We start from the raw sequence: 25,000 nt of genomic DNA on the forward strand, positions 1-25,000 counted from the left end.
TTTCCTGGGACAGCAAAACGAAAACGATTACAGTCAAGTGTGATTACAGGGGGAAAACATTTGACATGTGCGGGGAGGGATTCTGTCCATGTTTTCTGAAGGTCACATACACTTTCCTCTCCTGAATGGCGTCATTGTGTATCTCTGGCTTGGAGGAGGGGATATGGAGGTTTCAGAAAGATGGAGCCCGGTGGGGACTGGTGGAGAGTCGGATCCGATCAGGGTTACAACAGGCTTGATGAAAACAGAATAAACTGATACTAATAGATTAAGGTGGCTATAAAGAGTTAAAAGGGAAGGGAGGGGTGCTGCGGCAACAGCAATATATTTCCTTTTAAACTTCAGATGATGGTATGTGGTTTGGAGCCAAACTGCAGCTGTGGTTATTAGGACTGTATATAAGAGAGTGAAGTTTATAGATTCTGTTTTATTGTTCATCACACACACAAGGAACACCATTAACAATATAACACATCCACCCATAGATCTCCATATAATATTGTCTGGACACAAGGAGCCAAAATTCAGCAAGACGCAGATATGGTGATAACAGGAACTCCTCAATTCTGTCTGCCAGCCCCGGCAACCATGCACTCTCATAACTGATCCATACCGATCAATGTATCAATGTACATGTATGTGCTGTATGTGTTAATCCAGTGAGCTTTTGTAACCGCATGCAGATGTTTACAACGTACAGACAGTGTCTTTTTTGGCAGCAGTGATGCCCATTACGAGAATGCGTCTATTCAAACATGTTAATTTTAATGAGGAGGCACAGTGGGAGAGCACGGCACAGTTACATCAGTACATCATGAGTAGCAGAGACCTCACCCCACATCCTTGCATTCCCAATACACATGCATGTGAGAACCTGTAAGTCCATCTGGTGCAGTTTGGAGATGATGACTGTTTCATGACATACAGCCTATGTCAGAGTTACAAAAGTCTTATAGCTGAAATGAATCTGATGATGATCTGGGTTTTTAGAGGCGATGAGAATCAAAGACAGTATCAGTCAAGTGAATGCTCTCCAATATAGTGCTTCAGCCCCTTAGTCCATACATGTATAATAGAGAGAGCTTTATGGGAAGTAATCCAAAAGAGTGAATATAGTTGAGAAACCAAACCTTTTCGCAGATGGAGTGTAAGGGATCAGTGGTAAGTGGAGTGTTCCTTGGCCGGCCATATGCTTTCATTGACGACAGTGGCTGGAGATACAGAAAAAGGATGAACTTGGTAAATTTGAAGACAGTCTCAAATCATTAAAGTTGTGGAGCCCGTTATCATTGTAAATGTTGGCAAAAGTATGGACACCTTTGGTATTCCAGGCTGGGTATGAGAAGGGGACAGCTCCAGCGAGAAGAGAATAGTTATTAGATATAGCGCTAGTAAAATGCCATTTACACATACTTACAAAAACAAAACTAATGCCCTGTCAATATGTACACAGGTGTTTTTTGAAAATGTAGCTTTTTCTAAGCGTTTTGGCCTTTTGCGAACAGCATTTTAGGTCACTGAAAACAGTGTCGTGGTGGTGTAGACCTGGCCACTCCGTTGTTTAGCTTGTATCAAAGTTACTGAAAGATTGATCGTTCATTGTGTTTTTTGTGACGGTATGTTTTTGTCAGTGCGACTGTGTGTCTGGGTGTCTGGGTGTCTGGGTGCTTGTGTCTCACTGGACACCATCAGTCAGTCACTCAGCCAGTATTGGCTGTGTGACAGAGGCCAAGCTGACAGCTCTGTGCTGGAGGTCGCTGGCTGCAGTGAATAATGAAAGGAAGTGTCATTTAGACGTTTAAAGTGCTTTTTAATGCTGCTTAACAAGGAGGGTTTTCTTTCTACTTTGTGAAACTAGAGGCTTCGAAAAATACCATCAGTGACAGCTATTTTCTAAGTTAATCCTTCCTATTCCATCTGTTATGCTGAGGTGCAGAATTGTTCCGGAAAAGAATCTTTCCGCTTCTCTCCGCCATGATCCTACAGAAACTGCAAATATTGAACATTGTGTTTGAGGAAAAACGAAAAAAAGCTTTACCTAGAAAAATTCTGCATGGATTTGCTGTTACAGTGCAGTATGTGACATACTGATCTGATTCTGTTTGGCATCACTGTAGCTATGATTTTGAACACACACCTTGGTTAGGGGATCCCGGGGTTTTGTGCTATTAATATTCATGGTGCAGTTTTGCCAAGGACAGGGGACTGACCTTGGGGTTGCAGTGGGAGCCAGAGGGAGAATCTCAGTAGTTTGATGAGTGTTCCTTCCCCTCCTTTCCTCTCGAGTTTTTATCCATTACCTGCGGACGCCAACAACATAACCTGTATGTCCGAGTGTCTGTCTGAGCTTTCAAGTAGGCGTGAATAATCCAGGCAGTTACTAGCTGGTATTAAAAAGCTAATTCCGGCTTAATTTGAATTTTCCAAGTTGCAGTTGCAGCTACACTCACATGCACACTGACAAGTAGTTCTTTAAGTTGAGCATCAGTGTGGGTAAGAGAGAGGATTTGTGATGACTTATCACTAAACAGGAACATAGACTAACCCTGTTAAATCACTGAGAATACAAAGATGTAATGCGAGTTGAGAAACCTGTCACAAAATCTCACCATCAGTCAACAATTCTGTCTTTTAAAAGACTCTTCTCTTGTCCTCAATGTTCCCTGGTGTTGAAAATATGGAGACAAACAGCACCTCCTGGACAAAACAACAGCAGACCTCGCTGCCCAGCTGGCGTCATGCCCGGTTTCTGCTATTCTGTTCGAGGATACAACAAGGTTGTCTCTGGGTCACTGCACAGCTCTGACATGCGCACGTCCACATTTAGGTTTGTCCAGAAGTCCCGACCCCACCACTTACCCCTGCAGTAACAGACAGCCCCCTCATCAGTGATTTTCCGATTCTCTTTATTTTACCTCTGAATCACTAAATCCCCTCTAACTCACCATGAATCGATCTCTGCGCTTCCCCTTGCCTTCATTCTTGCACACTCCCCCTCGCCTTCATTTAGAATCCACCTCTCCTTGTCTCCTTTCATTTACCACACACAAAAATCCAATCCATATCCAATCGTCCGTATCTGTGAAATATTTTGTTGGTATTAGATGACAGAAAAAGCAGGCCCTGTGATTATTGTGGGCCTCCTCCTGTTTATTGGCAGCATGGAGGGTTCAAATGAAGCTTAGCAGGGGGAACATCCAACTCCTCCTGACCTTAAATCACCTCAAACTGTAAATGATCACTGATAAAGCAACCATGTAAGCATCTATATGGTAATGAGATTGGTGGCCAGGGCAATGTAAATCAGGATGTTTGTCCACTTGCAGCTCCTGAGGATTCATCAAATAAGCAAAGCGGAGAGAGGCACCATCAAGGCTTCTCATTGTTGTGTGACAGATTAAAAAAAAGCAAATGGCAGTAATCAGAGATTTGACCCAAGAGAGTTGTCCTTATGTACTGAGGCCAAAGTAATCTGTGTGTGCTCCCAGTGTGTCATCAGCCCTCGCAAACACAGCAATTTTCACCCAGGAGGAATCTTAGTGAGTCAAACCCACATGTCTTTTGGTCTGCCAGCATGAAAGGCGAACACATAAGAAGAAATGAATTCAAAATGTGCTGTAAAATTACACAATTGCCAGTTCAATCACAGGAGTGACTCCAATTTTGTCCCTCTCAGATAACAGCAGCTTCAATTCGTATCAGTTACAGGTGACAAAAACACACCTGCTGTGAAACAGAGTGTTTAGCCATACTATACTACACTAAACTGTGAGTAATGGACGGTGTGGATTATGCTGCAGAAGTTAGTGGCAAAGTTAGACTCTTATTCAGATTTTGATCTTTTATTCCACCTTGAAAATGAGCATCAACTGTAGAACACACCACATCTGAAAATTGTGTTTTAATCTTAACGCAATGAACTGTGCAAACGGGGATGAGGGCCTAGACTTTTGGACATTCTCAACATTAACAGTGTTTTGGCCTCCGGCGCTGTTGAACGATCCCATAAGTACTTAATTGAAAAATACACTGATGCCCTTAGAGTCTGTTATAACCAGCATGACTTCCACAGCTGACATCTGTTCTCAGTGACAGACTCACAGTCTCTCAAGGCGTATTTGATAGGAAAAACTTCTTGACTGAGAAGTTTTTCCTTGACTGGTTTTAGTACAACGTGTCATCTCTTACAGAACCCAAACATTCATCAACAACTTTGTTTCTTTAAGAATGGATCCACTTCACTGTAACTGCACCGCAGAACCACGTGGCAACAGGCAGGTCGAGGGCTACATGCCAGGAGCATTTGCATGTAGGAATTATGGGACTGCAACATGAGAGACATGTTCGCTTGAGTGGTAATTTCAATGGCAGATAAGACACTTAAGGCAGTCCCATCTGACTACAAGCATCCTTTCAGTGACATGTGTCTGATTCAGATTTCAATTGATTACTGAGAGAGCAGCACGGATGACTGAGCAGAGTATTGAATGAGGAGGGAATCTAGCACCCAGTGCGCTACAGCTTACGCCCTTCTTTCAGCAGGGGGTGGCGTGTGGGGCTGGTGGTTGGCAGGGCAAAGGGCATAGACATCTAAATAAAAGAATAACTTCACTACGCAGTAACAGACTGACAAATACTGCAACCGTTCACGTGGATTTCATGCCTGAAATGAATGAATGAATGAACGGATCCACAGAAGGATGGAGGAGGGTTATTGATGCAAACCCTGATATAATGTAGAAAAAAATATGGCATCAAAGACAGATTGTCTGACAGATTGTAATTAAATGTCATAGTGTAGTAAGCAAGCAGGAGTGAGGCGAAGACACTGTGAGGGAGAGAAGGAAGAAAAGGGATGGATACAAGGCTTCCCAGAGCCAGCGAGTATTTATAGATCTGATACAGTCAGAACCTCTGCCTGGCAGCAGCAGTGTGCTCCTTGTTGCTCCTGCTGATGTCTCTGTACACATCTGACACTGCTCTGACTCAGTGGAGAGCACTGGGAGAGGATGTGGTGGTGATATTAATGGCAGAGAGGCAGGCTGACCACCAACCCACTGAGAGAGATATACTGCAGCAATGAAGCCTAACTTTCTATGTCTTTATGCCACCGGGGATCTCACTACTGTCATATTCACATTTGTTATAATCTCCGAAAAAAAGTATCCACACTTTATCAATTTAATTCAAATATTAGGATTGTTTCTCTCTCCTTCTTTGTGTGCGCGTGTGTATGTGTGCTTAAGGGTATGCGTGCGCGCGTGCCAGCCCAAGTGAGAGTGCCGACCAGAAGCGCGCTTGGTTCACTCCGCTCGTGGATGCCGAGAGCGCACACAGAAACGGAGACGGGGAAACACCGACTTAAATGGCTCTCTTTTCTGATTTACTGCAAATCAGATATGACTCGCTAACGGCAACATACTCGTAGCCATCCTCCGCGAGGGCATACGGCAACACCGCTGTTGTTTTCACAGATTCGCAACATTATCGGTTGTTTCACACAGTTTTCCACATTCCGGCGCACAGGGGCGAAAATGAAGGCGAAAAACCGTGACCAAAGCCTGTCGGACTCCAGAGAGCTGGACGGATCCTATGACCAGCTAACGGGTGAGTGAACCGGCGTCTGAAACACCGGTGGATGTTGTAAGATTTATGCAGAAAAAAAGATTTAATATGCAAGCTGATAATCTGGAAGGAGCCTGATCCATCTAACTTCAAGTGGCTTTGAAATGTCACAACCTGTTCGCCATTCATCTCATCCTCTTACGAAAAAGAACTATTTTTTAAATGTTTTTTGTTATGGATATTGACTGTTTATTAGTTGTGCGCCACCGTAAGTTTATATGTAAGTTTTCTTAGTCTTACTTTAATTTTCAGCCTCCATGGTAACACCATTTTTCTGTTGTATCCCTGTAGCTGCTGTGTTACCTCACTAAAGTAGTGGAATACATACAGTTCTTTTTTCTAAAGGAATAAAAGAGAAAGGGGCGACTAGTTGGAAAAACAATATTTGGATGGAGAAAAAAAAATACACATATTGAATCTTTTAATGTCAGTGTTGCATGTCAATGTGGTGCGTAATGTTAGTGAATGATGCTTGGACTCTTGTCAACAATTTAAAGACAACATGTGTTGTGATTCTGCTGGCCTGGCTCAGCTATGGGAGACCACCTTCACGTCGCTGTCTTGAAGCGCTGTCGGGTTGGAGAACACCTGTCCGACCGATCTGATGCCCACACTGTGGAGCTCGAACAGATTCCTCTGCTCTGGTGCGTTTATCAGTCTCAGACAGAAATCTCTCTCGTCTGTGTGAGCTTTCTCTGTGTGTAGTGGTTAAAGAAGGGTTCTGATAGCCTATTCTCTGCAAGCACAGCAGGCATCTGAGCGACACTTAATGCCATGTGGATGTTCAAGCGGGGCAAATTTGTGCGTAATTTCGTTTCGCTAGCGTCTGCTCTGTGGTTTCAAACAAAAATAAACTTGGTCCTATTTTGAGCTTTCTCTCTCTCCGTATATGAGTGTATTTGAGGTGAGCGGGCTGATGACAGTATCTCCACTTTATCATTACACGAGACTTGACACACATCCGTGTTATAGCGATATATCTGCGCATACCTGTGGTCTGTATGTGCTCCTTTGTGAGCCGAGCACTCCCCCGAGGTGTTTTCCTGTCACCACGTCCTTCCATTGTCATATTAGAGCCCACAGGCTCCCGCTGCTTATGTGAACACCGTTTGCCCATTAAGTGCCAGCTGCCTAAATAAAATGTTTGCTTTTATGCCTGAACACATCTCAGGCCTGCAGAGGCAGGATGTGCCTGGCCAGACAGCTGTGCGCCTCGGGCTCGACGGGGACACTAGAATCTCATTTGCACTCGTCCACGCATTAGCAGCTAAGCGGTGCTTTGTCACAAATTGAATGCATCCGAAATTACAAAATGACTGCAAGGTGTCTCAATGACACCGTGTGTGCTGATGTGCAACAGACATGAAGTATGTGGGCATCTTCTGCTGAATTCATCTGTGGATTTTTTTTCTTTCAAAGCATGTGTGTGGGTATGTATGTGTGGGTGAGTTAAGAAGCAGCAGATTCACTTTTTTTCTACAGTCTATTGCTGAGAGTTAAAAAAAACACACACACACACACACACAGAAGAAGAATATGTTCTGCTGAATTCAAAAACATCCATCAGGCTTCACAACTCAACACATTGGTATTGTAAGTCATGTCAACCAACCCACTCAGTGTGCTGACCGTCATGCTTGGACAAACGGTGAGCTTTCCGGAGCTTCTCATGGGCTCCACATCACACTCTGGAGCAGCATGCCTGAATTTTCTTTTATAGCTTCACCTTTGGCTCTGCAATCACTTTCAGATTATGATATAATACACACCCAGCTCCTCCAATGTGACAGTGGAGGAGATGAAACTTTCAGTGATTTAAATATAAACTCTCTTTTTGACTCTTCACTGTGTTTCAGTCTTGTTGAGATGGCCCCCTGTGTCTGTCCACAAGAAATCATGCTGCTTTTTTTTAAGAGTTGAGCCAAGGGGAGAGGGAGTGCGACCAAGTCATCCAGTGTGGCGGAGCAATTTTCTCCTGGCATAGCTTTTAATGACTTCTTCAAAGCTGTGAATTCCATGGTTAATTCATCTTTGTGAGACGCTGTCAACTCTTAAACATACTTAGTCCTGATAGTTGTATGGTTATTAAGGCTGGCTCTTGCCAATAAGAGTCAGTGTAATGAATGAAGCTAAAGCTGTGGAGAAAAACTGCTGGTCTTTTGTTTATGGCATTTTTTTAATATATATTATAGAAGTAGTTGACTGTAAAGTGAGACATTATATTGTGTCTGTGTGTGTGTGTGTGAGAGAGAGAGAGAGACAGAGAGACAGAGTGAAAGGGCAGGTGACTGGTGTTTTTTTCTGCATAATCCCCACTAAAATGAAAAAGTATATAGTGTGATGTGAGTGCATGACTTGAGAATGGATTCTTAAGTGGGTTTTTTTTTTTCTGTGGGAAGATCAGGTGAGTCATTCTTCTTACTTACAAGCAACTTGTGTGTGCGACAGAGTGAAAATGTGTTTGTGTGTGAGTGCGCGCGCGTGCATGTGCCTCGAAACAAAGCTGACCAGCGTTGCTTAAAGGTAGTGTGGGTGGTCTCCAATCCCCATTTGAGTGAAATGTAACCCTCTAGAAATAACTGGCTCCCAGCCTGCTACATTGTACAGAGGTTGCGCCCCACTGTGTGCGTGTGTGCCTGTGCTGGAGTGTGTGGTAGCCTGGCATTCCCTGTTGTGTTTAAGAGCACCGGCTGAGAGATGAGAGGTAATTATAGAAGCGTGGTGCAGTAATCTCCTCTTCCACCTCACAAGCCACACTCAAGAGGAATCATATCACCTACACACACGAATGAGCACACACACAATGGCTTCTCTCCACATATGCACATGCGGCTATTATCACAACCTCGTCATGATCCCTTCTCTTCACCGCACGTCCACAATATTGTCTAGAGGCTAAATCAGTAGTAATTGTCAGCCAGTCTGCCAATCATCCCTTTGTTCTGTCTGACACTCAAACTGTGCATCATCTTATGTACGGATGAAGAAGATGAGGTTTTTTTTTTTTTTTTAATTGAATTCAAATTCTTTAGACACATCAAATCTTTTGATGTATCTCATGTCCTGTTAAATCAAAACTTAAATAAAGTCATGTCTGAGTTTGGAGGGATATTTACAGCCACTTTTGAGAGTAATCTGTCCCGTGGTTAGAGGTGAAATGATTAGTCGTTGGACAAGAAGTTGATCTATGACGATTTTGATGATTAATCCTGTAATTCATTTTTTTATATGAAAAGACCAAAAACTTGGTTCCAACTTCTCAAATATGAATATTTGATGGTATCCATAGTATGATAGTGAATTGAATATATTTTGCTTTTGGACTCTGTGGTGGATAAAACAAGACACTTGTAGAGGTAGAGGTCACCTTGGGCTCTGAGAAATTTCACTTCAGATTTTTCACCATTTTCTAAAGTTTTATGGACAAAAGTGAACGTGTTTGTTCTGAGGTACAGTCAGACTCTTTGTTTTGGAAAAGATCATTTGAAAGTCATCTGAGTGTAGCTGAAACATCTGCATGAAGGACTCAAGAAAACAGGGAATTTAAGTTTATGAATGTGTAAACAAGGGACAGACACCCTCAGATAGACGATAATATTAACTGTCATGTTTGTGTGTGTGTCTGGATATTCGTTCTTGGCAAAGTGAGCTAATCGCTAACTTCCCAACAGTCAGCACAATCCTATAGATGCACACTGCAAATACACACACACACACACACACACAGACAAAGCATAATTTTCATTATTGTTGGTGTTAAAATAATTTAATCTGTGGTGTGTGTGGCTGCACAGAAATCAACTCAATATGTTGTTTGACGTGAATTATTTTTACTTGACCTAACTTAACAAATATGTCGAACTTCCCCCACTGTTGACTTGTCTAACGCAGCTCTCAGCTCAAGGAGAGATGTTTCGCCATTGATTCATCTGGACAGTTCGTTTCTCACACACGTAGCTCTTAATGAGCGATGTTAAAAGTATTGGCATTCAGAGGCGTGCCAGGCTTAAAGTCAGAAAATACCTCTCACACAAGGAAGATAGCCGAGAGAGAGGGTAGATGTGCTGAGGTGAAGGGTATAAGTTGGTCTGGAACCCACATGACACACACCCCGGCCCCCCCCCATGGTGAAAATGATAATTCACAATTGCGAGACTGAGCCAATTCCAGGGCAAAGATTGCCTTCATAATTGAGCCTGTCAGAGGGAGTTTAGCCTAGAGTCAACTTCTGGGCATGGCAGTTTTTGCTGCAGCTGGAATCGTAACGGCCACTGGCACTAATTAAAATCCTTGATTCAATGTGTCATCTGATGTGCCAGGACATGTGTGACACACGTTGCCTCATCAGGGATCCTCTCTGGGTTCCCGGGCCCGGGTTTCTCCTGGAGGTGCCAGAATTGCTGATGTGAAATGACTGGATTCCTGCATGGAGGAATGCCGGGAGTGGTTCACATTAGGCTTAACTGTCACATTGGTTACATCACTGATGGAGGGATAAAAGGAAGGAATAATGAAAGACGGGAAGGAAGGATAGGGGCAAAGGAAGGACAGGAGCAAAGTGCAAGATGATGAATTAGGTTGCAGACAGTATTGCGTTTGCCAGGTATATCCCGGCGATGCTCTTCGGTAGTCTGCAGGCGTCTGTTTGCCCTGTTACAGAAGCTCTTCCTGCCAATCTTATCCTGTTAATGGACAACTCCCATCCATCAGTCTAGTCCTGTAATGATACGAGAGCTGCCCATCTGACACCTGAGCTCGTCTTGACGTTCAGATTTGTGCCTCTGAAGGTATGTTTGCAAGCGGAAATAAAGAAGTTTACATAATTGCCCGTTCATCCTCCCCCGCCTCCTTCCTAATGTCTCCACTATATTTCTAAATAATCTGACTGACAGTCCCCACTTGAGCTGCACTCTCATTCTCTCTTTTTCTCTATCAAACTCCTCCCGCCTCCTCTGTCTCAACTCTCGCGGATCAGATTATGTAATAACATCATATATATTTCTGTCTCGAGCAGCGTCTTCAGCGTCTCACTTTCATCCCGTTTCTCCTTCAAGTGCCCCCTCCTGTCTCCTGTCTGTGTCTGCCTCCACATACCATAGCCTTCACTTCATAGCTTTCCCATTGTCCATCGTGGCGAACACCCTCCCTGACCCACCCCCCCCCCACCCCCCGTCTTTCCTCCCTCCTCTCCCACTCTTCCAGGCAACGGTGGGACCCTAGCTTAATGGGGATGGAAGCCAGAATCAATCCTAACGAGTTTAAATCTTTGACCGAATCTACAGCCGATCGTTAATTAAAATAAGCCCTGCTCACCTCTCCTCCTTTTGGTCCCCCTCACCCCTTCTGCCCCCCCCCCCCCCTTCTCTGTAAACACATTCATTTACAAATGCCTGAAGGGGGAAGAAGAGGGAGGTGAGAGGACGGAGAAGAAAGCAACGGGAGATGAGTAGACGGCAGGGAGGAGTGGAATTTGGCTGGGAAAAGTCAATTCACGTCTTAGATTGAAGAGGAAGGAATTAAGAGGCAATGGGGAATAGAAATTGAAAGAAATGTTTGATTTGAGGCACTACAAGCGTACAAAAAGTTGGGGGTGGGGTGGGGTGGGGGTTTCTTTTCTCAACATCAGTCTGATGCTGTTGCCTTGTCAGAGATGTTTATCAACAAGCGACTGATTGATTGACTGACGGAAAGTGTCTCCGAGTGTGACGGAGGCCCGTGTCACTCATTGTGAGTCTCTGTCTCTCTTTCTCTCTCTCTCTCTCTCTGGCTTTGCTCTGCTGTCACTCTGAACATCTGATCTGCATTAGAGGATGATTTTTCTGTCCATTAGTTCAGCCGTTCTCCGTTAGACTGATAGTAACTCATCATCAGTACGGGGAGGAGAGAGAGCCCAGCAGGTAGCCAAACATTGTTATTGTGTGTTACAGTGTCGGTTGCGACCCTTGTTCCGCTCTCTTTGTGCTCTTGTACTGAGTCTGTATGTGTGTGTGTAAAAGAGAGAGGGTCCTTTGTCATCAGAGGTTATTATCAGCTCGCACGTCTCAGATGTTAGATAAGGGATCACTGTGGGTGTGTTGTCTGTGTGTGTGTGTGTGTGTGTGTGTGTGTGTGTGTGTGCGTGTTTGAAGCTCTACACATTTGTGTAGAGGTTGTCTGAAGGGCGTGCATAACTGCCATCGACTGTTTCGGGGGAGAGGACGTCTGTGAGTGTGTGCTGCTATCTTTCCCCCTTTTTCTTTATACTTCAGTACAATTTCTTGACCAAATTTGAATATGTCTAGAAGCATGTGGGATTTTAAGAATATGCTGTCTTCCACTTCCTCTTGTCTCTGTGTCAGAAAAGTAGAGACGGCAAAAACAAGCTGACAATAAGTGACTGTAATTTAGTTGTGAACAGGCCTACTGAGGTTAGAAGCTCTATTCATCCAAGGTTCTTGAGTAACTACTTCAGTGTGAGGGACAGCTCAGCAGGGAGTGATAAAGAGAGAGGTGGGGGTGATTAGAGGGAAGCCTGGGGTTTTTCTCTCGACAAAAGCAGAATCTCTCATGCCCTCACACAACACACATACAGGCGTAAGCACACGCACATGCACACGCACACACAGGTTTTTGGCCTGAGGGATGGCAGTGCGGGAGAACACTGCAGCTCTTACAATCAATCACTTAGTTCTGACAGAACTTTGGACAAGGTCTAGTCAATAACACAAAGCCGTGCACACACACACACACACACACACACACACACACACAAACACGTGCATATACACACATATGCGCATGCACACCTGTGAAACAGTGGGAGAAGAGAGTGCAGTGGGTGAACCTGGTCAATATCTGTCAGTTATCCTACCAGTCAAGATAAACCCAATGTCTCCCAGTGCACACAGTGTCTAACTGAGAGCCCAATCAAGCCAAGTTCAATGGAGAACGCTAGACGGTTCCAAATAGTCAGCATGAGTTTAACCTGGACTCTAGATATCGGAGCGATGTATACTTTACTTTAGTATACTTGTATACTTTAGGATTTTGAAGGTTTGTTTGATACATCACTCAAAAATCGCCCCTAAAGCTTCGAATAAACCTTGAGAATTCTGAAGCTGTCGAAGACTGAACACACCACACGACTGATGACAGAGGATGAAACACTGGTTGACAAGGCAACACCCGAAATCCAATTTGAACTTTGAAGAATTTTAATGGCAGCAGAAATTGTTGAACCAGCTGTCATTCCAAAACATCTCTCAGACAACATGATATTGTCCAAGCTGCCCTTGCTCCAGCCCAAAAATGGCATCACCATTGCTCCTCTGTCAGCCTGAGGCCAGGTTGTCAGGCGGTGGACGCATCCTGACACCTTGGTCTTTATCTCTCCCAGGAGAGATGCTGAAGTCAGCAAAATCTTCAGCCAGCTAAATGTGCACAATGTGGCAGGGCAGAAGGAACCAGGACCAATCGCATTCTGGGGCCTACGATATGGTTTAACAATTGCGTGAGAGAAGGTTATTGAGAAACGTTGAAATGCTGAGCCGGAAATTTCACAGAGCTGTGTCACTCTGTTGAACCAGCCTGTAGCTGCTTCCTCTCAGGCAGCCCTGCACACTTGTAAATACTAAAGATGCGGACTTTAAAAGTCTAACAACATATTCGTGTTCTTGAAAATCCATTTGCTTTAATCATCTCCATTGCACACCGCTCGCTCTGGGTGTTTGCTTGTTGGCCGTGGGGCTTGAAAATCCTATTTTCCCCCTTGCTATCTCCCTCTGGCACTGGTAAACCGATTACTCACACAGCAACCTGACGTTCCATAAGTGCTTCTCCCCAGGCACCGTGGCTTGGCACCAGAATTTCGTAAGAGTTAATGGAGTCTACTAATCAACACGCACACACACACAAACACACACAAAGAGACACAGACACAAACACACACACACAGGCAAGTTTGATTGATTGGTGGAGTGACAGTCATGACAGCAATGGGATCGTTACCGACCTGGAGAAGCACAACAGCCACTGACATTACCTTCAAAGGGGAACCCGAACCTAATATCGTGTATAGAGTGGAGAGAGAGAGAGAGAGAGAGTGAGTGAGTGAGAGAGAGAGAGAGAGAGACGGAGGTGATGAGGCTGAATAGTAAAATTCAGAGCGAAACAAAAATGCACTTTTGACTTTTAAAGAAAGAAAGCACTTTTGTCAAACTCCTCTCTGATACAATATACATACAATATACATATTATATTTCTAGTTGAGCACCTGCTCACATTCACTGGCTCATCTCTTGCTGCAGTGTGACATTGTGTTAGAAATTCTGCTCTGTTAGCTTAAATTGGTCTTTCAAGCACTGCACACATTCAGTGGAGATGGCTTCATTCTCTCCAAATAAAAGAACCTAACTTGAACTTCAAGTCAAGTATTTGTGCTCTTCATTTCACCACAAATTACTTCGCTCAACCATGTTACTTAACGAAGAGGCAGTTCTTTCCCTCCATTTATCCAGACGAATTTTACATTGTATCATTAGCTAACAGCTTGTTAGAAGCTTGTGGCATTTCAACTGCTTTTATTTTACTACCAGTAACTTACTATAGTAAACAAATGATTTATTATAAAATTGCCTGGGAAAGTTCAGTACATGACTAGTAACATAGTGTTTTAGTTAAGACTAACTAGTACAGTAGACTATTAAAAAGGTAACACAGTTGTAAGAGAATGTTAACAGCAGGTGTCTCTCTCTTTGATATAGTATAATACAGATAAATCACATACTATATATCACACATATGTTGCTGTTCATACAATATATTCACTGACCTTCATATAAAAAGCATTTTTAGAATGCGTGGGGTGCATAAGAAGATTTTGCAAGATGGCACTAAGTCTTTCAGGGTCCCAGGAGTGCACCTCACCTTACCTGCAATTTAAGCTGTGGTCACCAAACCCATCGCACAGTGCACAGCTGTCCTTGGTGGCCTGCCCGGGCCACTTCCTGACAGCTTGGTCCTTATCTCCCCCCTGGAGAAAATCTAAAGTCAGCCACACTCTCAGTCAGCGACAGGTATTTAAATTTTATTTTTCCTGCCACTTCAGAACCTTTTGAGAAACTCTAGCTGGACAGGCAGAGATGAAAACACACACCAGGAATAACTCAGAGCGAATGAGATTCTTTTGTCTTCACATAAAAAAAAAAAAAAAAGAAGCTGAAAACACTTTTTTCCGTATTTAATGCATTTATAAAATCCAGTTTGCCATGCATGACCAAGCGTGATATTGAATTGTGACTCTTAAATTCACAGCTTACTCAGCAGCAGTAATATGCAATTTTAAACTAATATTACCTGTAATTATAAATGTGGTGATGAAAAGTGTACTTGAAGAAAGTCACAGTGTAGCATCTGTCTGAAGGTTGTGTTTTCGGTCGCAATTTTTTTTTACAACCACAAGATGTTGGCTTCTAATGAGGGTGAATTAAGGCGACTTGGTGCGCACGTTCTGATGCACACTCAGAGAGAAGTCATTAAAGGGGGTAACGATTATTAATGAGGCCAGTACGAAATTCAAGCGTTGAAATATGGGCCTGTTGTTTCCTTCCTGTGCGTTCATGACTGAGGGAGGCTCTGTTGGATTTTGGCATCAAAGGAGACACTGCTGACAGCGTATGATGGCGCTCCTGACTCTCACTGAACAGAATAGGCACAATTTGGGGATTGAAGCAGTTAATTAAAGTTTAATTTTTATGTGCGTTAATGAGCCTGTAAAGTTCTCACAATGCTTTGACATGCCAATCACATTCTTATTTATTGTAGTGTGTGGCTGCTTGCATGTGTGATGTGTCTGTGTACAAGAGTGTGTGCAGCAGTAAGTCTGTGGTTCTCAAGCTCTTCCATCCGTCCTCTCCTTCTTCTCTCCGTTGCTTCTTACTCTAATTACCAATATATTCCTGTTGTTTATCCTATTGGCTTCATTGTGTCCAATCCAATCAATTCCTATTAGAAATAATGGCACGATGGCTCACGTAACCTCCTGTAATGTGAGACAGTATACTGCATCTTCAAATAGCTGGTTTTGAATCCAGATAAAATGCACAGATTAACTAAACCCTGAGGCTAGCAAATCTCTCATTGAATCTAAAATGTTTCTTGCGCTCTTATTTATTAGCAAAGAGCATATTCAAGTAAAAAGGTTCTTTTTTTATTTTTACTTTTCACTGACCATCGGTTTTGCCAGTTAAAATGAGGTGGCAGCAGATTATATCACCTACTGCAAATTAGCATCCATTTCAGATGTAATTAGCCAAGAGGCAAACATTAAAACTTGGATAATATATAGTTACTGTGTTCTCTGGAAGCTGGTGTGTGTACTCAGCCAAGGATTGTTTGTTAGAGGAACAAACAACGCTCTTCAACCGTGAGTGGACTGTGTGTGTCGTGCATTTAAACAAGACAGAGGGGGGAGTCCTCTCTGGTGACACGATCTTCTAAATGTTGGAAAGTGATACCAAGTGGATTCAGTAAAGGATTTGAAAGGATTCTGATTTGACAGGCAACGATTGAATCAATTTCATACTGGATAACTGTGTGATAAAACTGCATCAGCATCCAGCAATTCAGTCTTCCTCTTGTTTGGTTAATGTAAGCTGACAGTAGTTGTATTTAGCAGTACAGGGAAACATCGTGGTGGTTGTTGTGTGTATGTTTGTGAATGTCTTGAATTGTCTGCGTGTACAGTAGTCATTGATATTCCTGAGTATATCATGACATTGGGAGTCATTAGAGTTTGACAAGAGAAAGGCAGAGGTCTATTGCAGATTCTTCTCACCTCTTCTCTCACCTTAAATTTTCACCCACCTTCAACCCTCCTCTCCATCCTTCCTCTCCTTTACATGCCACACTTTTATTAATGAGAGGGAGTTGTGTTTTCCTCCTTAACCCTCTCCTCTCCTCAGAGGTGGAAAAGGTGATTAAAATGGATGTAAAGTCAATAGTTTCAGCTTCAGCTCTCATGCCTGGGTGGGCACAAATCATGAGTGCACTGGGCAGCGGGCACAGTGATGAAAAATAATGTGTGTGTGCGTGTGTAGGGGTTGTTTGCCACTAAGGGAGATTTATTCATATTAGCCCTGGAGTTCAGTGAGGGCGGCAGGGTGAACTCAGATTAAAGTTGTACAGCTAAGGCAGCAAAACACGGGCCTCTTTCTGCCTGTCTGACGTTATCTGCAAGAGAAGAGTCCGTCTTAAAGAACTTGAGATAAATAATGTAAGTAAAAATGTTACCCTTCATGCATTGTGCTATGAAGTGACATATATAATACAGACAGGCCATCTGGTGTACTTCCAGGGTGAATCATTTCTAATGCAACAAGCTGCCCTTTGTTGTCATTCCAAAGTTATGAATTTTTTAACATTTCAGTCTGTTAATAGTGGAGAGTGCCAATAAGGCAAATTTGTGAATATACTAATAATCACATACTAACATCGCTGAGATTACATATTAATACAATGTTATATGCACATATGTTCATTTCGAATCAGGTTTTATGCCATTAATTTTTTTTTTTAATTTCTCTTTAGTTATTCATGTGCTGTTAATGCTAGCCCCGCCTCTCTGTATTCATTCATACTTTGGGAATTGTAATAGCTATGTGGGTCGTCAGGTTGTTTGTGAATTAAACCCGTTTTAAGTATTGTGTTGTTGAGACCAGACACCAGTAATTACCAGGCTGCTGTTTTGGTTATGTTTTCTGTTAACAGGAAAAAAAGAGTTACAAATATCATGTTTTTCTCTTGCTGTTTTCAGTTTTTTAAACTGTGCTAAATTACAGTTGACAAAGGAACAGCAGGCGGTCTTAGGCCTGAAATATTAAGCTCACAGCGAACACCCACAGAGGAAACTGCATCATTTACATACGCACATGCTGATCATCATGAGCACAAACACCCATTAAGCACAGCACTTTTTTTTTTTACAATATAAATTTGTTCCTCTTTTCTTTTTCTTTTTTTTATAACCTTTTTACTTTAGGGTTGTGGAATAGAAACAGTTCTTAGAAAAGATACATGGAATATGTGTATTCTAAAATCTCATATCTTCACTGGACAAAATCAGAGTTATGCTGATAAGGCAGCTTTACATCAGCTATTATTTAATTGCAGGTAAATCAGTATTAACGTTTATGTCGGGCCAACATATGATGAGAAATCGCAGTACATAATAACACCAAAATGCTTTATGTTTGTAGTAATGTAGAGACAGTACGTTGTTACAGTTTGTCCCCCAAAGGGCCCTGACATGTTCAACTGCAAAATAGTACATATTGTATCACAGTTTTTTTTTGTCAGAGGGACAAACAACTTTTCAGTTGTGAGTGAACTGTGTGTTTGAGCATTTAAACAAAACGTAGGGAAGAGTCTTCTTTGTCAGAATGTCCCAGTTAAACTTTTATCCATATCATATTAAGCATTTGAGCTCATCAACTTAATGGTTACGAATTGGAACCTTCCGTGTTTGGAGCAAGTAGCTTGTGAAAGTTGTGCAAATGTATTTAGGCTACACCTTCCTGTTTTTTTAATGTGTCAGATACATATTTAATACAGAAATTCATATCTTACGCTGCTCATCTAATAATAGAAACCTGTGATAATGACGGTCAGGTTTGCTGAATAATCTCAGTTCAGTTCTGAGAACCTTATTTTCCCCTTTGACTGTGTTTTTAATTTGTAATGCCCGGGCATATGCTAAAAAAAATCTCAGAGCATAGTGTGAAACAGATCAAAGATTCATGGTCTCCTGCGTGTGTGTTTGTCTGTATGTGTAAAAGAGAGAGAGAGAGAGAAAGAGAGAGAAAGAGAGAGAGAAAAGGACAGAAGTCATCTCTTGGGGCCCGCTCAGTCGTTCCCTCTCTGTGATAGTGATCTTGTTATAAAACTATTCGCCAGGCCTCAGATCCTTTTTTCTCTGAAACTCTCAATTTCTATCAAAGGCTTCCAAAAAACCCCCCCAAAAAAACAAAACACATCTAACATGCAGTTAAATGTGATCAGGGCAGGCAGACACACAAACGCACGTAGACTATGGGCAACAGTATTTTAATAAACTCAGGTAAAACTCTGTAGGTCAATTTTGACAAAACTGAAATCATTTCAAACTTGGAAGGCACCAATATCATCTGCTCTTGGTTTCCTGTTTCCTTTGTATATACATATATCATGTTGTTGTTGTTGTTGTTTTTAACTTAACAGGCGCTCCAGGCAGTGAACCAGAACAAAGTTTTATGGATAAATGCAGCATCCACTTAGTGAGTAGTAGAGGTTCCAACTATCAATCACTTGAGACACAGTAGACACACACGCACACACGCACACACACACACACACATGCACACACACACACACACACACACACACACACACACACACACACACACACAGGTGAGACTGATGCCCATTGATCTGTTCATTCAGAACTATAATACCACAGCTGCTCTGTGTCAGCGCCTCCAAGCAGCTAGAAAAGAACCTCTGTCACCACCCGCATGCCTCTTAGTCTGGCTTTATGTCAGCGTAATGCTTATGGGAAATATTTTTAGCACCTGTCTCAGTTTGTATTTGGATGAAGTGCTGTATTACCAAGGCTGGAGAGATGGGATGGGGTTGATTCATGCATGAAATTATACAGGAGCTCCTCATGAACTAGTCTTTTGGCCCTCACTGCAGAGGTGTAGACTTGGAGACAACTGGATGACATTTTTATGAACCTCCTCCCAATGTTAAAGTGGGTCGAAATGTACTTGTATGTACTGGCAGCTGCTAATATAGCCACTAGTTCAGTTGCCCAAATATAGACTGTGTGGTAAGAAGTGAAGTCAGTTTTAAGTGGCCCTGGGATTTGGGTATGGGGAGGACAGTGCAGGATACTTTCAGTGCCAGATGCATCTTACTCCTAATCTCAGTCCCACTACTCTGGTCCTTGGAGGAATGCTTCATATAAAATCTTTATGGGGGAGCTTACATTAGACATGAATCACATCAAAGTGTGCGACCACTTTCAGTCTCAGGAAAGGCTTCCTGTGTTATATGCATGAGTGTTTGTTTGTGCCCTTGAGTCAGTGACAGAGACTGTGTTAAACCTGTAACAGGGAAGCTGTGCGCATTCCCAATCCTCAGTTTGCTTTCCTTTATGTTTTAAGGGAGACAGTCAGTGACAGAGGGAAACACACACGAAGGAAAGCCTGCGACAGATTGTGAGTGTATGTGTGCATGCGTGCGTGTGCGCGCGTGTGTGTGTGTGGTATGCCTTCAACGGAGGCGGAGAGATAAAAACAGACAGGTGTGTGTTCCTTTTCCCCAAGTCTGCTTCTCCTGCTTGGCTGTGCCTTTACAGCAGCAGAGACGAATTGGTGCCTCTATGTCTCCGTTTCATAGCAGCTCCTTAAACAATCCTGTGCGCTGCTCTTCACTTTGCTTTGAGTTAGACAGGCAGTCTAAAGATAGAATGGAACGATGAGGACTGCTCTACCGCTCTGCTCTAATGAGCTATGATTGGTACTTTGCCTTTTTTTTTTTAATGGCTCAAACTTTGAAATAAGAACAGCTGAACCCGAGCCTGTTGATAGGCACTTCTCCCACTGCTGATTACTGATTATGCATGACGCTGTTCTCTCTTCACAGTGCATAGGATCACTTATTATCATTAGTTATCATGTGTATACGCAAGTGTTGCCTTTCTATGAGTTGAGAGTTAGTATTGTAGGATTCACAAAACTAATTCCCGACCTACTCATGTGAGTAAACATGCATTTCCCAGGCTTTCTCTCCTAGGAAAATATACGTAGCACACAGGAAGCGATGCCTTTTAGTGACTCGCGGCATCAAACGGTTTATTCTATAAGAAACACAAGAGGACAATTGGGTAGTTAGCATGAGCAGTATTAGTTACCATGGTTGACCAGACAAAAAAAAAAAGATCATGAAGCAGTCTTTGGAAAGTGCAAAGACGCTTTAGCAATGAAAGCCAGGATCTCATAAATTGCCACTTTAAGTGTGTGGGTGTGTGTGCGTACAGTAGGAAAGTGAAGAAAGGTTTTGGCAGCTGGTCTTACTGTCCTGATGGTGTGTGTGTGTGTGTGTGTGTGTGTGTGTGTGTGTGTGTGTGTGAGTGTGAGAGAGGGAAAGAGAAATTAAGGTTTAGAGGGAGACAAGGACAGAGAGGAATAGTGAAACGCTGGTCAGTGCCTCTCTCCTGGCACAAAAATGAAATGACGTGTTTTAAGGGTTTTTTGGAGCCTCCGTAACGCTGATGACACCGTTCGCCTCTCATTTGTTAATCAAAGTGCAGGCCGCTTTGGCTCAGTGGGAAATCCTCCTTCCCTCTCCCTCCCTTCTCCTCTGACATCCCTCTCTTTCTCTGCGGAATTTGCGACCTGCATTGTTGCAGCGATGACAGGAAAGCTTTGACAATAATCCCCTCGCCTCTGTTCTCCTCCTCACCTCCTTTATCAGCCCCTCGCCCTCAGCCGGCTCGACAGAGACTGTTTCCCGCCGCAAGAAGACAGCTGCTGTGACAGAGTGTCAAAGTATAGGTTTCCACTCAGCTCACTCAAGTAGGCCTGCTTTTCACATTGTGTTATGGATGGAAGTGATACGCTCTCAGGATGGGATGTACGCACGCACACAGACCTCCACACAGCTCATTCTTGCAGGTAATTTTTTTTTACGGTCACTGTAGAAAGGTTTCTTAATACCACATATCTTCAGCATCACCCGCCCCACCACCACCACTCACCTGTGTCATCCAGGAAACACACACTTGAAGTCACCCTTAAGATGGTTGTGTGACCGCACATCCATCAGACTTTTAATACCCATCCATGAGGAAGTAGTGTGAACTGAGTGAAGAGAGTGGAGTTTTCACTTCAGAACATAATAGGCCTGCTCTCGCTATCGTCTCCTTCAAGGTGTGAGTCATACTTGATTTGTTACACTTGCAAATGCGGGGAGTTTTCTTGTCTTTTTTTTTTTTTTCTGTCGTTGTGTCTGTATCTTTCTGACCCTGTTGAAGTTCTGTGTTATGAATATTGCACTTTGAAAAAGTTATAGACGGATGGGCAATCAGACTGGGCGATGGCACTGGCTGACGGCCCGTTGTGAAAGTATGATTTCAAACATATGCCCACATGCACACACACACACACACATACTGAAATGTGCGTGGACGCATACACACATGGACGCCGTCCCCTGTGTAAATCTTATAAAACTGTGACATTTCTCTGCCGAACGCCTCCCTCTCCTCCTTTCCACTCATCTTCTCCTCCTCCTGCTCCTATTCAGCTACGTCCCGATGGGGGAGCCTGTTTGTCTTATCGCCCTCTGCCAGCTGTGGTTCGGATTTGGGATCTAGGGGTCTCTCCTTCCCTCAGCTCTCCCCACACTAAAAAGACAGGGGGACAATGATTTGGCATGCTTCACACACAAACACACACACACACACACACACACACACACACACACACACACACACACACACACACACAAACACAGACACACACACACATTCATAAACAACTCCAGCACACATGCCAGCACACAAAAACACACGAACACTGACAGATATCACGCGGACACACACACGTTCATGGAGCTCATCCAGATTTCATGGCTGCAAGTTGTGTGGACGTTGGAAGCAAAATAATAATATTGAAGAGGAAATATTGTCTGGCTCCTTTCAGATGGCTCTTTCCCCTTCTCTCTGTCATTAGATGCTCTGCTAGACTCTGTAACGCCACCTGCCTATGGCTGTTAATGACTACAGCCACTCTCTATTCCCCCATTCTCCTCACTCACTCCAGCATCTTAATGAACCACCTGTACAATGTGCGTGCGTGTCTATCTTTGTCTGTGTAAGTGTATATTCATGTATTTGTGTGTGTGTGTGTGTTGTACCTAAATTGCTGGAGGGATGCTCCCTTTGTATATGAGCCAATTATCTTTACTTACTTCTCTCCTAATGACTACTTTGAAATGAGCACAGAATAGGTGGAATAGAGATAACTCTGGCAGCCACAAGGAGCACATGCGCCAGAGTGTTTGTGCGAGAGGCCAGAGGTTGGAGCCAATCATTGAGATGACTCTGGCAAAGAAATGAGCTTGAATTTTGGTTAGTTTAATTATTTGGATCACAGCACCTGCAGCAGACAATTTGCCTTATTATTGGTGCATGATGTCATTATTTAAATTATGAGTGTTACTCATTTCCTTTTAAATGCCGACAGTAATAGTCAGCAGAATTTTTTAAAAAACAAAGAAAAGGAAAATAATGATAATAGGGATAAAGATTTGGGTTGTGAGGCAGCCATCTGTGGATCTATAGATATCGATGCTGAAACTCAAAGACAAAGCATGCACTGCAGACATGAAACCTAGTCTTCCCTCCTCAGGCTTCAACATGGTGAGCTGGTCTCTGGTGAATCTCTTCTTTGTCTTTATTGAGACATATTATATCTGACATATTAGTGAGCGATTGAGAGTTTGTGAGATTATAATGACCACCTCACAGGCTTCATAAACTTAACTAGTAACTTATTTGACTGTGATTGTTTGTTGTGTGACCTGTGAATGCTCTGCCAGAACCAACATGATGCTGCATTCATTAGAAATTTTAGTTTTAACATAGAATCAATTGACTTCAGTCATATGTTTTCCTGTAAATTGATTATCTGCCCAAGAGACAGCAAATTTGGAGAAAAAAGTCAGACATTTCACAGATATTTGAACTTGAATTAATTTTTTTTATTTTTTTTGCCACTAGGGGACAGCACAACAACCTGTAAACACAACACTGACATAATATCCCCTTATTAAGTTGATGGCTGGTACGATTTATTTTCGAGCTGCGTTGGCACATGTAAGTCCAATATTCAGATTCCTTCAAGCTCTGTTTTGGTCTCCACCCACTCCTGGGGAAAATATTTTAAGCTGCTAAATGCTCCACTATGTTCACCAGCTGGTCGCTACTTCCATCTGTCTGCCATTTGGTGCTGGGCTGGTAGATTATAGTGGGTTTTTAGAACATATTTGCTGAAAACAGCTGCCTGCTGATTCGGGATGAGGGCAATGAGAGCCAAAACTATAAAGTTGTGGGCTGGAAAATGTAATCACTGATACACCAAAATGCTTCATGGAGCTTGAAATACAGCAAGAAGACCAGTGAATATTGGACTTGTGTTTGCTAGAAACTAGAATTCAACTTGAAGTGAATGTTGCTCCATAACATAAAGATATGTTGTGTGAGGGGGTTTGTGTCCGTCAGCTGTTTTAGGGTGGTGGTGGTCGGCGGGGTGTTCCAGTCCTCTAAGGGCCAAACATTTCTTAATGAGACTTAATGCAGCTTCAGTGTGTTCAGCGGGATGCAGGAGGGAACAGATTGCCTTTTAAAAAGAAAAACAACTTTTTGCCACAACTGAAGTTAATAATTGGACTGTCTCTCAAGATTCTTTTCAGACCTGCTCTCCCCAGACCTGCCTGCTTAATCCCACACACACCTCTGACAGTTTCACATCACTTTCGCTGTACTCTGACCTTTTCTAATAAAATTAATTAAAGAGGTAGTGGTGGTGGTGTAGCTGACAATATTGCCTTTGTTTATGCTGCTTTTCATGCCACTTTCGAAATTACCTGAACACCAGAGGCAGCAGTTCCTATCCAGTGGAACATTAATAAACAGAATTCATTCCCTCCGTCTCTTGGCATTGCCACAGGTGGGGACTGTGTCGTGCCGTGCTGCTGAAGGCACGGTCAAATGGTTCAAGTGTCCCAGCTCATAACGCCAAAAGGACTGTGTTATCGCTGTGGTTTTTTTCTCTCTATCTTTGGATATCAAGTGGCTGTCTTTTGTTGTTCAGGTTATTTCTTTTGACATGCAAATGTGTTCACATGGTGTTAATGCTTTCTTCAATAATCGCTTCATGCAGCCTTAGATTTACTGAGACGTGTAAACAACAACACACAGAGGCCCAACAGCTGGCAACAATCCAGCACTGTCTAATACTTGAACTTGCCAGCACATCACACAATCTAATTTTATCTCTAGGACTATTTCATGGCTCCATAACAAACTCTGGGATTAGGGCGGTGTTAGTTCTCTAAGCAAACGCACACACAAACTCTCTGTGTGTATTTTTGTTCTTTCCGTTCTGAGGGTGTTGCCAGACTTGTAATGTCTCTGAGGTGTTTGCTTAGATAAAGGTCGTCCCAACAATTAACCTTGTGTGACGAGTAAGGCAGCAATATAAACAACGGGACAGCGACCCCTCAGTAAGAGGTGGACAATTGCTGCTTAAACAAACACTGACATATATACCCATACGCTTGGCACACGCTCACC

General features: G+C 43.0%; 1 protein-coding gene across 2 annotated transcripts in view; it reads left to right on the forward strand.

Moving 5' to 3' along the window:
• Positions 1–5,042: 5,042 nt before the first annotated feature.
• Positions 5,043–25,000, forward strand: part of LOC130181211 (Kv channel-interacting protein 2-like) — an 85,242-nt gene continuing 65,284 nt past the window's right edge. The window contains exon 1 of one of the 2 annotated variants that reach the window (XM_056395158.1): positions 5,043–5,607. In XM_056395158.1, the coding sequence (XP_056251133.1) occupies positions 5,535–5,607 (73 nt within the window). In that variant the 5' untranslated portion in view covers positions 5,043–5,534. The remainder of the gene's footprint in view (positions 5,608–25,000) is intronic. The other variant, XM_056395155.1, reaches the window with a different exon arrangement.

Source organism: Seriola aureovittata, chromosome 14 (assembly GCF_021018895.1).
Source record: "Seriola aureovittata isolate HTS-2021-v1 ecotype China chromosome 14, ASM2101889v1, whole genome shotgun sequence".
In the NCBI taxonomy this organism is placed as follows: domain Eukaryota; kingdom Metazoa; phylum Chordata; class Actinopteri; order Carangiformes; family Carangidae; genus Seriola; species Seriola aureovittata.